Source organism: Salvia splendens, chromosome 11, assembly GCF_004379255.2.
Source record: "Salvia splendens isolate huo1 chromosome 11, SspV2, whole genome shotgun sequence".
Lineage (NCBI taxonomy): Eukaryota > Viridiplantae > Streptophyta > Magnoliopsida > Lamiales > Lamiaceae > Salvia > Salvia splendens.
This window is the reverse complement of record NC_056042.1, coordinates 33,885,361-33,899,598: the sequence shown is the minus strand read 5'-3', so window position 1 is coordinate 33,899,598 and position 14,238 is coordinate 33,885,361. Positions and strand designations below refer to the sequence as shown.

At 37.2% G+C, this 14,238-nt stretch overlaps 3 protein-coding genes across 5 annotated transcripts; 1 reads left to right on the top strand and 2 right to left on the bottom strand.

Moving 5' to 3' along the window:
* Positions 1 to 330: 330 nt before the first annotated feature.
* On the top strand, positions 331 to 3,560 carry LOC121753645 (5'-3' exoribonuclease-like). Its single transcript, XM_042148876.1, has 5 exons — positions 331 to 937; positions 1,783 to 1,907; positions 2,151 to 2,465; positions 2,554 to 2,723; positions 2,939 to 3,560. The coding sequence occupies exons 1-5, from the start codon at positions 665 to 667 to the stop codon at positions 3,328 to 3,330; spliced, it is 1,275 nt and encodes a 424-aa protein (XP_042004810.1). The 5' UTR covers positions 331 to 664; the 3' UTR covers positions 3,331 to 3,560.
* A 31-nt stretch (positions 3,561 to 3,591) lies between these two features.
* On the bottom strand, positions 3,592 to 6,823 carry LOC121753736 (endoplasmic reticulum-Golgi intermediate compartment protein 3-like). Its single transcript, XM_042148984.1, has 13 exons — positions 6,405 to 6,823; positions 6,106 to 6,179; positions 5,921 to 6,004; positions 5,766 to 5,846; positions 5,583 to 5,663; positions 5,402 to 5,494; positions 5,102 to 5,281; positions 4,952 to 5,019; positions 4,713 to 4,764; positions 4,304 to 4,357; positions 4,135 to 4,227; positions 3,942 to 4,008; positions 3,592 to 3,866 (listed from the first exon to the last, which is right to left on the bottom strand). The coding sequence occupies exons 1-13, from the start codon at positions 6,535 to 6,537 to the stop codon at positions 3,775 to 3,777; spliced, it is 1,152 nt and encodes a 383-aa protein (XP_042004918.1). The 5' UTR covers positions 6,538 to 6,823; the 3' UTR covers positions 3,592 to 3,774.
* Positions 6,824 to 7,736: 913 nt separating this feature from the next.
* Positions 7,737 to 13,156, bottom strand: LOC121756537 (protein LNK1-like). Of its 3 annotated transcripts, none has more exons than XM_042152105.1 (9): positions 13,007 to 13,156; positions 12,462 to 12,566; positions 10,738 to 11,312; positions 10,340 to 10,661; positions 10,018 to 10,099; positions 9,404 to 9,876; positions 8,414 to 8,562; positions 8,179 to 8,305; positions 7,737 to 8,091 (listed from the first exon to the last, which is right to left on the bottom strand). In XM_042152105.1, the coding sequence occupies exons 2-9, from the start codon at positions 12,483 to 12,485 to the stop codon at positions 8,089 to 8,091; spliced, it is 1,755 nt and encodes a 584-aa protein (XP_042008039.1). In that variant the 5' UTR covers positions 12,486 to 12,566; positions 13,007 to 13,156; the 3' UTR covers positions 7,737 to 8,088. The 3 variants fall into 3 exon arrangements, with proteins under 3 accessions (XP_042008039.1, XP_042008037.1, XP_042008038.1); XM_042152103.1 differs by having other exon boundaries at positions 7,737 to 8,088; XM_042152104.1 differs by having other exon boundaries at positions 7,737 to 8,088; positions 10,024 to 10,099.
* Positions 13,157 to 14,238: the final 1,082 nt, after the last annotated feature.

Sequence of the window (14,238 nt, the reverse complement as noted above, 5' to 3'; positions counted from 1 at the left end):
TGAAATGTGATTTTGACATTAAAAATAGACCAAATAATAACCTTAAAACAATGCACATGTGAGCATATTACTGAGTTAATTTAACCTATCAAATAGATGAATTTATTTCTTCGTCTCGAAATTTCAACTCTATTAAGAACATAACGATGTCATTTTTTTGTATCGATTGCAGAACGATTGTATAGTTATTGAAATAAATAAATTTGTTAATTTGAGAGATTTTTCATACTACATAAATGTATAATTTGGGTCTTGTAATTAAACATAATTAAAAGGGCGTAAGTGCAATTAAGAAGATTGCTGGAAAACTTCTCTGCAGAGTGAGAGTCAATTTTTTACAGTTTACCCTTCTTCGCGATGACGACGAACGGCCGCTCAATAATCAATTCATTAACAGAAATTCACACAATTTTGAATTAAAACAAAATGCAGAAAATAGGGGAAGAATAATTTCCCTTTGGCGTATTGGTCTGTGAGCAAACGCCCTGTAAAGAAGAGCTCCCCAGTTTCCATGTATATACATTTAAACACACCTCCTCGATCCCACCGCTGCCTCTAGAAACACTCCCATTTCCTCCATTCTTTCTGCAATTGCTATTTTCACTAGTTGAACAAAAGGGGAAGCATAAAGATTCGATTTTTATTCTTCTTATTGCGGGGAGCGATGGGCGATGGTGAGAAGAAGAAGAAAAAGAAGCGAGGTGGGGCGAAGAGGAAGATGACAGTGGAGCAGACAGCGGCGTACGGAGCTGTGAGGGAGTGGGTTTTCTTGGAGCAGTCGAGTGGTGGTGGGAATTCGATGATTGTTGATGATGATTTTGGGGTGCAGTGCTATCAGCCTAAGGAGAAGCTTGTGTTTGAGTTTCATTGCCACACAACATGCAGTGATGGATTCCTGTCCCCTTCTAAGCTTGTTGAGAGAGCTCATCACAGAGGGGTCCTCTCTCTCTCTCTCTCTCTCTCTCTCTGTGTATTGCATGTGTGTTTGAATGGATGCTGTTTAGGAGAAATTGATGGTTTGAGTGGCTGAATGTTTACTTTTAGATGTGAACTTTCAATGGAATGTATGAGTGAAACTGTGGTTGATTTTTTGAGGGTGGTGAGCAATGGCCTTGTTGAAGCTGAGTTGATTTTGTTTTTCAAATTTCAACATGTGTAGCACAGGATTTGATAAGCTGTCAGCATGTGAAGAACAGAATTTGTACAAGAAACAGTGTGGGTGTACTGTGTGAATTTGTACAAGTGTTTTGGAACTAGGAAGGGATTTGTCTAGTTAGGAATACTACTTTTGGATCAGCTTTAACTGCTTTAAGTTAGGATTTAGGGTTTAGTAGTATTTGATTCCCTGTGTAGGTTTATTTGAGAAGCTTTGACAGACTGTATTCAGGTCATTTGGAGCTCTACATTCTATCTTATATTACTGTTACTACGAACCCCGTTAAAGTATAAAATACAGATGATTATGGTGTGGTGAATTCGTTGTGAAAAATGATGGATTTGTAACTTGTTGGAATCTACACAGATACTACATCACAGTAGATCTTCACAACTGAAGAGCCAAGAATAGTTATATTTTATAGTTTCTTGTTTGAACCGTACCCTATTAATGACAATGTTATTGTGTTGTCTTTGTTGATTGTTATTCAGGTTAATTCATTTGGAAGTTGTCAGTGATGCTTATAATGCGATTAGAAATTACTTGAAAGTGACTGAATGTTTAAACTTGAGTGATTCAGTTCGAGTAAACTTGAAAGTGGCTGAATGTTTAAAGGCATGGAACAGGTGAAAGTGTTGGCTTTGACAGACCATGACACGATGTCTGGCATCCCCGAAGCCATGGAAGCAGCTCGCAGATTCGGCATCAAAATTATTCCTGGTGTTGAAATCAGCACAATTTTCTACTCAAGGTTGGTTGTACGCTTGTTCTTAATTTGAGTCCGGTGCTCTGCTCGACAAAACAAAAGTAATTCTAAATCATCATCATTTTGTACTCTATGGAATAGTATTTCTTGTGCACTTGCTGTCACTAATCACTGCATAATATGGCCATCTTAATTACTTTATGCCTCGAAAAAATAGAAGTAAGTTTACATTGTTTTTAGTTGTTTTGTCAATGATTATCTTATTGATGTTGGCAAAATGGCTCACAGAGGGGATTCGGGAGCACAGGAACCGGTTCACATACTTGCTTATTACAGTAGCTGTGGTCCTACAAATTCCGCAGCATTGGAGAAGTTTTTAGGGGATATTCGGGACGGCAGATTCCTCCGTGCAAAGAACATTGTTTCGAAGCTGAACAAACTGAAGCTGCCAATTAGGTGGGAAACCGTGACAAAGATAGCAGGAAAAGGCGTTGCACCTGGAAGGCTTCATATTGCTCGTGCTATGCTGGAAGCGGGACACATAGAAAATCTGAAACAGGCATTTACCAGATATCTTTATGACAACGGACCTGCTTATTCCACGTAATGTTCATTTGGATTACGTTTCATTATTTTTATATTGCTCTTCAACAACTTCAATTACTAAATGGCTTGGTTTTGTGTGTTTCAGGGGAAGCGAGCCCAGTGCAGAGGAAACAATCCGTTTTATACGTGAAACCGGGGGTGTTTCCATATTGGCGCACCCATGGGCACTGAAAAACCCTTCTGCTATAGTCAGGAGACTTAAGGAAGCAGGTTTACACGGTATAGAGGCTTATAGAAGCGATGGGAAGCTGTCAGGTAGATGTTTTCTTTTTCTTCTGCTAATTCTGACTGAAACTATTTTAGTGGACGCCTAAGTCACACACCACGTAAATGATTGAACTTGAGGCTATAATTCTTGACTGAAACCGTTTTAGACTACACATACGACACCTAATGTCATGCCTCAGTTGTTTTTATCTCCGGAATAATATGCAAAACTTGAAGTATATAGTTTTGGTGGTTGCATGCAGTATATAGTGATCTAGCAGATGTGCACGATCTGTTGAAGCTTGGAGGATCCGACTATCATGGGAGAGGGGGGCAACAAGAGTCGGATGTGGGAAGTACAAGCGTTCCTGTGTTGGTTGTGCAAGAATTCCTCAAGGTCGCCCGGCCAATCTGGTGTAACGCCATCCAAGACATACTCGAAAACTACATCAAGGATCCTTCCGACTCAAATTTGCAAGGCATTGTCAAATTCGGAAGAATGGCAACTTCCAAGACAAGTTTGAGTTCTGGCAGTGCGAGCGACTTGATCAACCAGTGCTTGGCAGCATGGCTGTCCAAAGAAGAACGAGAAAATTCCGAATTTGAGGCCATCAAGCTGGAGTTGGAAGCCCATGCTGAAGCAGGTAGATGTTAAACTGCATTTTTCTTCAATTCTTTTTTCCTTTCATACAAGAGACCGTTTCCAGAAAACAGGCATACATTCTTTATTTTACAAATTCAAATTATGTCAGTTTCTACTCATAATTTCATGTCACAAATTTTTTTGGACTTAGAAATTGATTGTTTAGGTTCATGTTATATTGTAAGTATTCTGTATTGAAATGGCTTCAACATTTATTAAAGTTTCCCAATTATTATTCTGTTGATTTGATACCAGTTAAATCCCAACCCAGAATTTGCAAGTGAAAAAGGCACAGCTCTTTATAATCTGGAAAATGCAAGTACAAATGAACAAATTCTACAGAATCGATTACTACAAAATGAAGGGCAAAATTGTCAAAAAAAGCAGCAATTTTGTCAACACACTATGATGGTTTCACTGCCCTTTCTTCTTCATTTCATGATAAATCACAGGCCTTCATCTGAGTTTCCCTAATTCTGCTTTCCTAGTTAGTGCCTTCTTCCCGTGGTAAATGAACGAGTCGACTATCCCGGCTACTGTGAATACACCTGGAAAAGATGAAGAGGGAGGTTAAGTAAAAATGTGAATGTGTATTATCTAGATGAAATAATAGGTTAAGTTACCTCCTACTATGGCACAAATATGTGTCAAGAAGTGGAGGAACGACGCATGCACCTCGGTGTGAGTGACCTGTAAAACACACACACATTCAGATACATACACAAGAGTAGAAAATCCCTACAAAGTCACAGAATCTGTGATAAAATTGTATGTAGCTAAGCTGTAGGTGGATGCAGATTCGAATTCTGGACTAACCATTATAGGAGATAGGTCGTAAAAGAAGAAAACGCCGGGGGGAGATTTATATTGGTTCAAATCGGTGTTCTTGAAGTGTTCGGTAACTGAGAACTGTGTAGCACTTTTGTGTCATAATATGAAAAAGTTGAGGATTAAAGAAATCAATTAGATTTTCTCACTTAAGTACCTGATTTGACTGGGTAGTGTGCCCTCTAATGTCAGTGTATACGGTCGGAACCACCTGCAAACGTGAATGAGACGGTTAGGCAAACGACCGTTGTAACTGAGTTGGAACTATAAATTGATGCAGCAGAGAAACTGGATTGACAGAAAAACATGTAATGCAACAAAGGATGTAATGATGAACCAATTCAAGTTTGGTTGGATGTGTTCTAACACAACACTGCAGGGTAGTATCCAAATGGTTCTGTCAAGTTAGTCTAACTTAATACCATATGTAATCATTAAAACAAAACCAGCATCTCGTCCTTCAACACAACGGTACGAGGTTAGTGTGTTTAACGGATTCAGTACAAAAATATGCACGAAGATATGCGCTAGGAAGGTAATACCAAGGGCGATGTAACATCACTGACCTTAATAAAATACTGATACACACCGTTTGGTGATGTTTGCTTCCATTGCACCCTGAGTATCAACAGAATGTTTGTTTTCAGTTATTAATCTAGAGAAAGTAGTTCTTTTCTCAATGAAAATGAAGCATAAATAGCATTAAAGTAATGAATGGCACAGATAAAATGATCCAGATTCGACGTTGTAGAATCATTCATCATGAATACATACAAACATATCGACGAAAGTTTGAAGAGCTTACCCATCCAGTGGGTTTACAGCGCCGGGAATAGCATCCCCGAAAGATAACTTGTTAATTTTGTGGCTTATCTGCATCACATGGGACAAAAGCATTATTACAGTGGTCGAATTGAGATTCAGAAAGATACTGGGAAATACAATACGTTCTTACGTGATAACTCTCTGTCTGTACAGTTATCAAATCGAGCAGATTTATAGTTGAATGACTAATGCTTTTCCCGGCGCCAAAATGAAAATTCCCAGCTACTCTGTTAACCACCAAAGATCCATGTATATTACATCCCTCACCTTCTTCCTCGTTCACTTGCTGAACAAAACCTTCTCGTTGGCACTACACACAACAGACCAGAGAAGACAATTATTTGACGGCAAGTGTAATTAGTTAGACTTGGCACGAAACAGCTATGCTTCTAGTTTTTAAGATGTTACTCAGATAATCACTCAATCATACCTGATCAATCAGATCAGGATCTGTCATTCCCCAGCCCCTCTTACGATATGCTTCACGAACCTCTTCACACGAATTACAGCAGTGATCATCAGCCTGCAGGAAAATTACAAACACCAGCCAACCATAAACCGATGTGCGTAGGTATGAGGAGACTGGAGCAGCATGTGAAGATAGGGAATACCGTTTCTGCACCAAAACATGACCCGCAGTATTCCTCGTTGTGCTCAAGCCTGCCGCCATGTTTCTGCAAAGGCTTCTCAATCTGAATTGACCAATACACAACAAGGGATTAGTGAAAAGTAAAACCTAAAGGGAAACTTATGGAGCTATACAGACAGTAAATAAAGCAATAGCTGTCATGTACCTTGGGTGCACCAATTTTATCTTGCCTCGCTTGTATCACATTGCCATAGGAATCAATTCTCTTTTTGATAATGTCATGTTTCTGTAAATTTATTGCAACACACCACATAAATAGTCAGATCATAAATAAAAAGAACCAAAGGCATCATCGCATACAATGTCGAGATGTTGCTCCCCACTGATATCTATGGCATCGAGACTCAGCAACGCACATGGAACGCTCGGAAAAGTTACATCAAACTGCAATTGGATTAAGATGCAAGGAAAGTAAATCTCACGACCGAAGGCCTTAACAAGTCTCCCTCCCTTAGGCACTTGAAAGAAGACAGTAGTTATCTTACATTGATAGGTAATTTTCCTGCCCTTGACGTGTCTACCACAAGCTGTGTATCTGTAACCGTGTGGAGGTATAATCCTGCCAGTTGAAATGCCATTAACAGGATATCCAGTTTTAAGTAGAAAGAAATGCGTAGCTTCGTTGAAAAAATTAAATTTTTTAAAAAGTCCCGTGATATTAGGCGCCAATAACCCTTCCGATAAAAGCAAAAACAACCAAAAATCAAACATCCCTTTATGCTCAACCAGCAAACTATATAAAAAAAAGAAGCAATAGATTAGGTAAGTAGAGAAGAAGACATACTGAATTCGGAGATGAGGAGCAAAGCAATGAAGAGAGAGGAGGCGATAGTGATAACGCCGCCGGACAAGGAGCGGCTGTAGAAATCCTCATTGACCTTGGGGTAGGCGTCCAATTTGCGCAGCTTATTAAACATTTTGTCGAGGAGAGGTTGATCGGCAACGGAGAAAAAAAGGGAGGGTTTGACGGAGGTTGATTGGTCAGCCAACCCAACCCCGACCCTTTTTTTCACGTTACAAAAGGAAGAAAACAGCAAGAGCTCAGGCAAACAGATTTTGAATTGCTTGTGATCGTGATGCCTATTTATACAAGTTTGAAATTTGCGGGAATTGAAGCTCGGAGATTAATTTGCGGGAATGTATGATTGCCAATGATTTGTGGGGTTCTGTTTTTTCTTGTTCAACGGTTTCTACAATCGTCAGATTTTGCAGTTAATTTACGACTATTCTTAGGACTTTTGTCCTATTTGATTTGTTATTTGAAGGAAGTAACAAATTAATTAATTATACTACTATTATTAGCATGACTATTATATTCGTTTCTTCATTTGTAGTGGTTAACATTAAGATGTGACATATTCTTTATTCACTATCTTCATAGTACTTTCCTTTATATGGTTCTACACTTTATGTCCACTAACACTTTTATTTTTAAATTGGTAAAATAGGAGATAATTCGAGTAAAGAAAAAAGATTGAAACATTACCCATAATTGATTTTCACTTTATTAAAAACAGGAACTTATTAAAAAGTAGGCTAATTTTCGTGGACAATCTGAGTTTAAAAAAATATCACTAATAATTATGGACGAATGAAATATTAAATTAATATTCGTCCAATTCTTACGTGATGAATGTTAGCACTAGTCTTCCATCTTTGTGAGCTGGAAAGAAAAGAGGCTCAGTGTGTAAAAGATATGAATACATGTTAAAATTTTGTCAAAGATCGAGATAGAAACAATAACAAATCACTGTTTGAATTTAGGCGAGATAAATTTGAATATGAATTTTTGGAATAAAAAACGACAAGATATCATGACATGTTTTCTTTTAAAACTCCAATGCAAGAAAACTTATTCCACATTGATTTTGTAAGGAAACAAACATACTAGAATTCTTGGTTTAGTTCTCCGCCTTAACGACAGAGAAAAGATTGATCAAATTCTATTGAGTATGATTCATTGTGATCATTTATCAAAGAATGGCTCTGGTTATCAAATGATTGAACAACCGGGAGTGAAATTTATAGACCAAATGGACACTTCTCTTGATATACTCCTAGTTTTTAGATAAGTTTGCGTGTTTGATAATAAGTACTGTATAACATTATTCATCAATAAATCACAAGAAACCTAATATTTGAAATTGCTTTCAACTGTATATTTCTCTTCAACTCACACTACAATCGCAGTTAGGGCAGCTGTGTTAGACCATGTAAGTTCTCCCATGATCAAAAAAGAAAGTTGAGCACTAGCTCTAGACCAGTTGAAAATTAGACTTTTTTTACTTTACAAGACTATAAAAGCAAGCAAAATTCTTAATACAAGAACTTTAAAATCCACCCAAATACTCTCAACTCTGTGAGGGTAATTGTTTGCTGTCAGTGGCCAGAGACCTTTGTGTAATATCTGCCTCTTCACTGTCTATCAAGGTCTTCATTGCAGCTCTACTTGTGTCAGATCCACGTACCTACTAGCGTGCAAGAGTTAATCGTTAGTTACACATATACGCTCATCTTCATCGTAAGGCTAGAGGGTAGACATGAATTCAAAAGCTTACCATGCTTGGTGACTTGAATGGTAATGAATCCTGGGCAGGCACAGGGGATGACTCGGAAGGTCTGTGAAACAGCAAATGTGCTACTGAACGATCAACGGGATTTGTATTTGTTTCGATATCCATGAAGCTGTTACCAGAGATGGACGTAACAGAGAGTTAGCATGCTGCTATTATACTTTTCTTTTTGTAATAGTAAAGTAACAGATGAGAAAGTTGGGAAGAGTTCTAATAGTACCTTTTTTCTCCTTCAGTTACTAATGTTCCAGAGGCATCTCTTCCACCATCAAAGCTGCTGTTTGACTTTGCATGGCTATGCCTTTGTTCAGCACTCCGAGCAAGACGGTACAAACTGTCTCTTATGCATATCTTTGTTCTCAAATCCAACTGATCCAACAATGGACACAGATAATTTCAATAACCTAATAAATTTTTTGTATAATCATATGTGGTGTTATTGCTGCATCAGGTTTCTTCAATTATTTCAGGCATTTATATAAATTCTTTGATGTCCCCATATGCATTCCAAAATATTAACTCCTCATCCATTTCAGACAGTCGTTCGACATTTCATTTGAACAAATGTAAGGGAACTGCTCATACTTCATACAATTAGATCAGTATACAAGACAGTGTTGACAAGCATGTAATTGTGACGAACCCATTAAAAGGAATATCTGAAAGGCAAGACGATTTCAACGTACAAAGGGAACCTTATCCCAAAGCCTAAGCATGTAAAAACTAAAATGATAAGATTCGGGACATAATCCAATTTTCAGAAACTAAGTTGTGAATGTATATCATGTAGAATTTTGAAATACATGACATACTGCGCAGCTTCTATCAAGTTAGCATGTTTGAGGCAATTTTAAAGTGGACAGGCTTGGTCACATAGTTTGAGAAAGACTGGAAAGCTACATCAGTTTCTAGGACATGATATAGTAGGAAAATAAAATAGAATCCCAACTTTAGAAGAAACTGGATAAATGAACTGAAATAAAACAGACTTGGGTACTGTCCGCTTCAACATAATAGAACTTTGAAATAAGTATCAGCAAGTGAGTATCAGCAAAAGAGAATCACCAAACTTCACATACTCCATCTATGTGTGCCACGATACCAGAAACTAGTTTTTGACCTTTATTTCAGAACAATACAGTGCAGTTTTTGTGATTACTATGAAGTTTAATAAATTATTAATGTTCATAATTTTAGGACCAAATGATACCTTCTCCATAACAAGCTGAAGCTGGCGAAAACTATCTGCTTCCAGAGAAACATCATCCATGTCAGAACTTGTTGAGCTTTCTTGAGCATTTGAGAATCCGAATTCTGCTGGAATAAAGTGGCAGACTTCTGCTGAATAATTATGATTGTCTGACTTATCTCTGGCATAATGGGCTTCTTCTGTCAGAGAACCAGGATCGCTTGAGGTGGCTTGCACCACTAAGCTTGCAGGCTTTATATTGTTGCTGTTGACCAAAGATTGACTACCATGACGACTATGTAGCTTTACTCCTTTTCCAGTTCCTGTTGGAACTGGCAGAGGAAGAGGATGGTCATGAGAGCCCTCGACAGATGGCAACAGATTTGATGTATGGGAAGAATCTCTGGTTGATGAAGATGTCAACTCATTTGCCTCAGTTTTAACAGCAGAAGATGTTGGACTTAGTGATGTCAGATCAGATGAATGACTGTTATCTGGATGCACATACGAAAGGTGATTTTGTAAATAATTACAGGAATATGTAGGCAAAACATTTTTCGGTTGTTGCTGGAATGAGAAAGTTTGATGAGACTTGGCCCTAGAAGGGGACTGCACTATCTCATTCGGAAGCTTACTTGTACCATTTCCATAGTTATGCTCTTTTATTTTTCCACTGGACTGGTTCTGCAGCTTCACCTGCTTCTGGTGCCCGTTCAGCTGCCATACAGTGAAGTAATATTAAAAACTGCGCTACAGTTTGTAAAGCTTCCATTTGACATGCACAAACAAAGTACATGTCTATACATAAGTGATATTTTCAGCACTATTACTCAAACTCATACCCTGCCACACCCAAGGACAAATGGTTCAGGGTGGCAAGAAGTCCCAAACTGATTAGGATAGAAAACACTCATTTCATATTAGTAAGTCCTCAAAAACATTAGGCTGTATACTCACATGTGCTCTAGGGGTAAACTCTTGCTCGTCATTTGCAATAGCAGGTCCATCCGCAAAAGACACGTAAGAATCAGGTTTCTCTGAGATCCAGGAATTGTCTCGAAGCCTGATAGGTGCACCCATCACGGCACCATCATTTGAAGAATGGGCCTTTAGAAAACCATGGTTTGATGAGATATTTTCCAGAGAATTCAACTCAGGTGATGGAAATTTCACATCTGAATTGGCAAGTTCTCCAGTGCCTCCTATGTTATCTGATGCTGAATACCAAGGGAATTCATCCTCTCTACTGGCCCCTAGTCCAAATGTCGAGTCACAACTCCTGAAATGCAGTAGGCCATTATGAACAATAACAAAAAGTATAACTTGAGACTTATGGTGAAAGAGTGCAGCATTACCTAAATATCCTGTCAACATCTTCAAAGTTCTCTATTTCAGGCCAACCAAAATTAAAGAAATCACTTGAATCTTTGACCTCGTCGTTCTCAAAGAAACTGAGATCACTGCTAGCATGAGTTATGTCACCAAGTGGATCAGTAGAGGAGTTGTTTAAAGAGCCAGTGGTCCCAACACTAACAACGGTACCATCAACACAGAATTGATTACCATGGGTATCTGTGTTACTATTTTCATGAACATGACTTGAGGATGTGGTTTTCTCAGAAACTAAACTAGATGCATCTTTGATTGAGTCAGCATCTGCAGGAGAAGAAAATACACCACTTGGTACATCCGGCCTAGAATCTCTTTCCAGCATTATGTATTTCCTTTTACTCGATGACGATAACTCTCCTTCTGCACTTCCTTGATCAACATATCCAGTAGAATACTTGTCCTGAGTGTTATATGCAACATTTGTTTCTTCATAATGAGGTTTCTTGCAGCTATCACGCAAGAGAGAATGATCTTCCAAAGTACGAGGCACTATATGATCATCACTTTGACAAAGATCATCCCAACCTATGTCTTCCAACTGTGACAGGAGTTACAGAGTTTTAGCAGTAATAAATTCATAGGATACTTATATAAAGGAGTAAAACTGTACAAAACCACAATAGGTCATGCAGTGATAAACCAGTAGTTGCAGTAATGGGTTCTAAAATCACTAGGAAGAAGTCTGTGGACCTCATGAAAGCAGCTGTATTTTTATTGCAAGTTTTGCATTTGCTATATGACAGATTAGAAGAGATGCCAAAGATTAAATATAGTATCAAAATATTTCCTAGCCTTCCAGCCACGGCATGAACCTTAAATAAACTGGAAAGTATATATATTTGACTCATACTTAGTTCAATTATCCTTTATAATAACAGGTAATTGGGGCTTACTAAATACTATAATTCCCATACTGAAAGAAAAATTTGTGTTGCATTTAGTATGTAATTCATGAACTAATCCACTTTTTCGTCTCACAAATTGGCAGGACTAGCACTTAATGGGGCTGATTTTTTGCTATTGAGAAAGGTAATAGCCAGTTCATCCAAATATTTACTCAAATACATTGTGGTCATTAGAAGGAGAACCTGTGTCAGCGTTTAAAACGTTCAGAAGTCCATAGTACAGGATAGATGTGATATCGATATTGAGTAATTTGGATTATTTGTTAAGAAGAAAAAACCTAATACTAAGCATAGATACCATCTGAAATTCTTAGTTGCAAAATGAAAATGAAAAGCAGAAATGTAGGCAACAAAATCACTTCATGTATAACATTCAACATGCTACCTTACCCTTTTTCCTGGATTCTAGAGTCGGAACCTATACTGTAGACATACTAACATATGCTTTAAGAAAATGTGCACAAACAGAACTATATCTAATCTTTTTAGCTAGAAAGTTTATTCACTTAACAAATCAGCTTGTCTCCCACAATAGTGTTGACAATTGACATGGGTTCTGTTAGTACTTACTATATATACTACTCCTAGCAGACATCTTTTACACATGAACAGTAAGTACACAAGCCATTATGCGTTCTGGCCATCACAAATCATGTATTAGAAAAATAAGATGAAGATGATTTCAAGTACAATTTCTTCAACGCAAAAAAGAGTTCTCCTCTTTCCCTTAAATAAAATAATGCGATATGCAATAATACAAGAACTGGAAAAGATGGACTCACCTCATACATACGCGAATCAGTCATTACTTAAGATTAATTTAACCAGCACTGAAGCTGTAAGCATTTTTCTTCATATTCATGCACAAATCCTCTTTCACCTCCGTCCTAATATCCACCAATAAAAAAGCAACCGGAAAAAGTATCAGAACCCAAAAGTAAAGAGATCGCAGTCTTTTAAACCACAAGGAACAAGCTATCCTGCTAACACCAATTTGATGTTAACGCCAATTTGATGAGATAAAAAAGCAAATCTCAACCCTCTCAAAATTCAAAAGGCATAAAATTCATTTTCCTACTCAAAATAAATTAGTATTACTACTAAATAACAGTATCAATTAGCCAATTCAAAACAAATAATCTGTCACGACGCATCAACTTTTTCATTTCCCTTATACCAATAGTAAATCAGCAATCACAAAGTTCATCTCTCACTTTCCAGTTCCCCAACAATATTTCAATTTCACAGGAACACCACAACTGAACCAGAACAGTGTAATCAATAAAGACAGCTGATCTCAACTAACCGGACACTCCAGAAAACTCACCGGAAAACCAAAATAGGAAGCAATTACTCCTCAGAATAAGGTGAGAAGCTGATTTCAGCAACAGCAAAACCCTAGCAACAGCAACGAGAATCCGGAGTCACAAATCTGGGGAATTTCTAGAGAGAGAGAGAGGAAGGGGGGAGCTTTGGTTGGCAGTCAGGGAAGAGAAAATTTGTTGAGATTTTTTAATAAATAAATAAAAAGAGAGTCGTGGAGGGTCCGCCACGTGGCAAGTGGATCAATACGGATTAGTATCAGAACTAGTGGACGAGAAGGCGGGTCGGGATACGATCTCTTTCTGCGCTCTCATTGGTCCGCTTGCCTTTTCGGGTTTTCGGATCCTTTTCGCGGCTCTCAATCGTTTGAAATCGGATCCTTCGCTTTTAATCCACCTTTGGAAATTTGGATTGTGTATTGATTTATTTTATTTTATTTTATTTTATTTTATTTTATTTTATTTTAGATTGTGTTTTTCTTTTTCTTTTTCTTTTTCTTTTTCTTTTTTCATGTATAAATGAGTAGAATTTTCCTTGGGCAATTCTTGGCCACAAATTTAGTAAAACCTGTACTGCCAAAAATCATAAATCTAGGTAGACCTCACTCAACTATTCATGCTTTTCTTCACTTTTTATTTCGTTTTTTATTTATCTTTAAATTGTACTAGTATTTTATTTGAATTGAGATATTTTTTAATACAAATATATAATTAAATTTTAAAAGAATTATAAATAAAATAAAAATAAAACTCATGATTTTATTTTAACAGTAGTACTAAAATTTAAACACGAAATTTAACATTAAAAAAATTAACCATCCATAAACAAAATTATAATTTATAACTAAGAGCACCCACAACCGTGCTCTTGCCAACGAGCACGGTTGTGGGCCAGGCCCCACTTTTTCTGTCTGCTCTTAGGCAAGAGCACAACACCCACAGCTGTACTCTTTCGCAAGAACGAGCACAAGAGTCCCACCATTCTATTATTCAATTTAAATAAAAACATTTCCATAATATTAAAATTCATTAAAAAACCGAAATAATATTACAAATTACAAATAAAATAAAAAAGACATAATTAAAATCCTAAAAATAAAAATTACATAATTAAAATCCTAAAAATAAAAATTACATAATTAAAATCCTAAAAATTAAAAATTACATAATTAAAGCTAAAAATATCCCCGTGGAAGACTATTCATCCGGCGGCACTACCCCCAATTGTTTTTGGAGG

Coding starts and splice junctions, on each gene's coding strand:
- LOC121753645 (XM_042148876.1), top strand. CDS start 665: ATGGGCGATGGTGAGAAGAAGAAGAAAAAGAAGCGAGGTGGGGCGAAG. Junction 938..1,782: donor AGAGAGCTCATCACAGAGGG/GTCCTCTCTCTC, acceptor GGCATGGAACAG/GTGAAAGTGTTGGCTTTGAC. Junction 2,466..2,553: donor AACGGACCTGCTTATTCCAC/GTAATGTTCATT, acceptor TGTGTGTTTCAG/GGGAAGCGAGCCCAGTGCAG.
- LOC121753736 (XM_042148984.1), bottom strand. CDS start 6,537: ATGTTTAATAAGCTGCGCAAATTGGACGCCTACCCCAAGGTCAATGAG. Junction 4,228..4,303: donor ACACTACCCAGTCAAATCAG/GTACTTAAGTGA, acceptor AGTGCTACACAG/TTCTCAGTTACCGAACACTT. Junction 4,009..4,134: donor ACGACCTATCTCCTATAATG/GTTAGTCCAGAA, acceptor TGTGTTTTACAG/GTCACTCACACCGAGGTGCA.
- LOC121756537 (XM_042152103.1), bottom strand. CDS start 12,485: ATGACTGATTCGCGTATGTATGAG. Junction 10,662..10,737: donor GATGTTGACAGGATATTTAG/GTAATGCTGCAC, acceptor ACTGCATTTCAG/GAGTTGTGACTCGACATTTG. Junction 10,100..10,339: donor AGTTTACCCCTAGAGCACAT/GTGAGTATACAG, acceptor ACTGTATGGCAG/CTGAACGGGCACCAGAAGCA.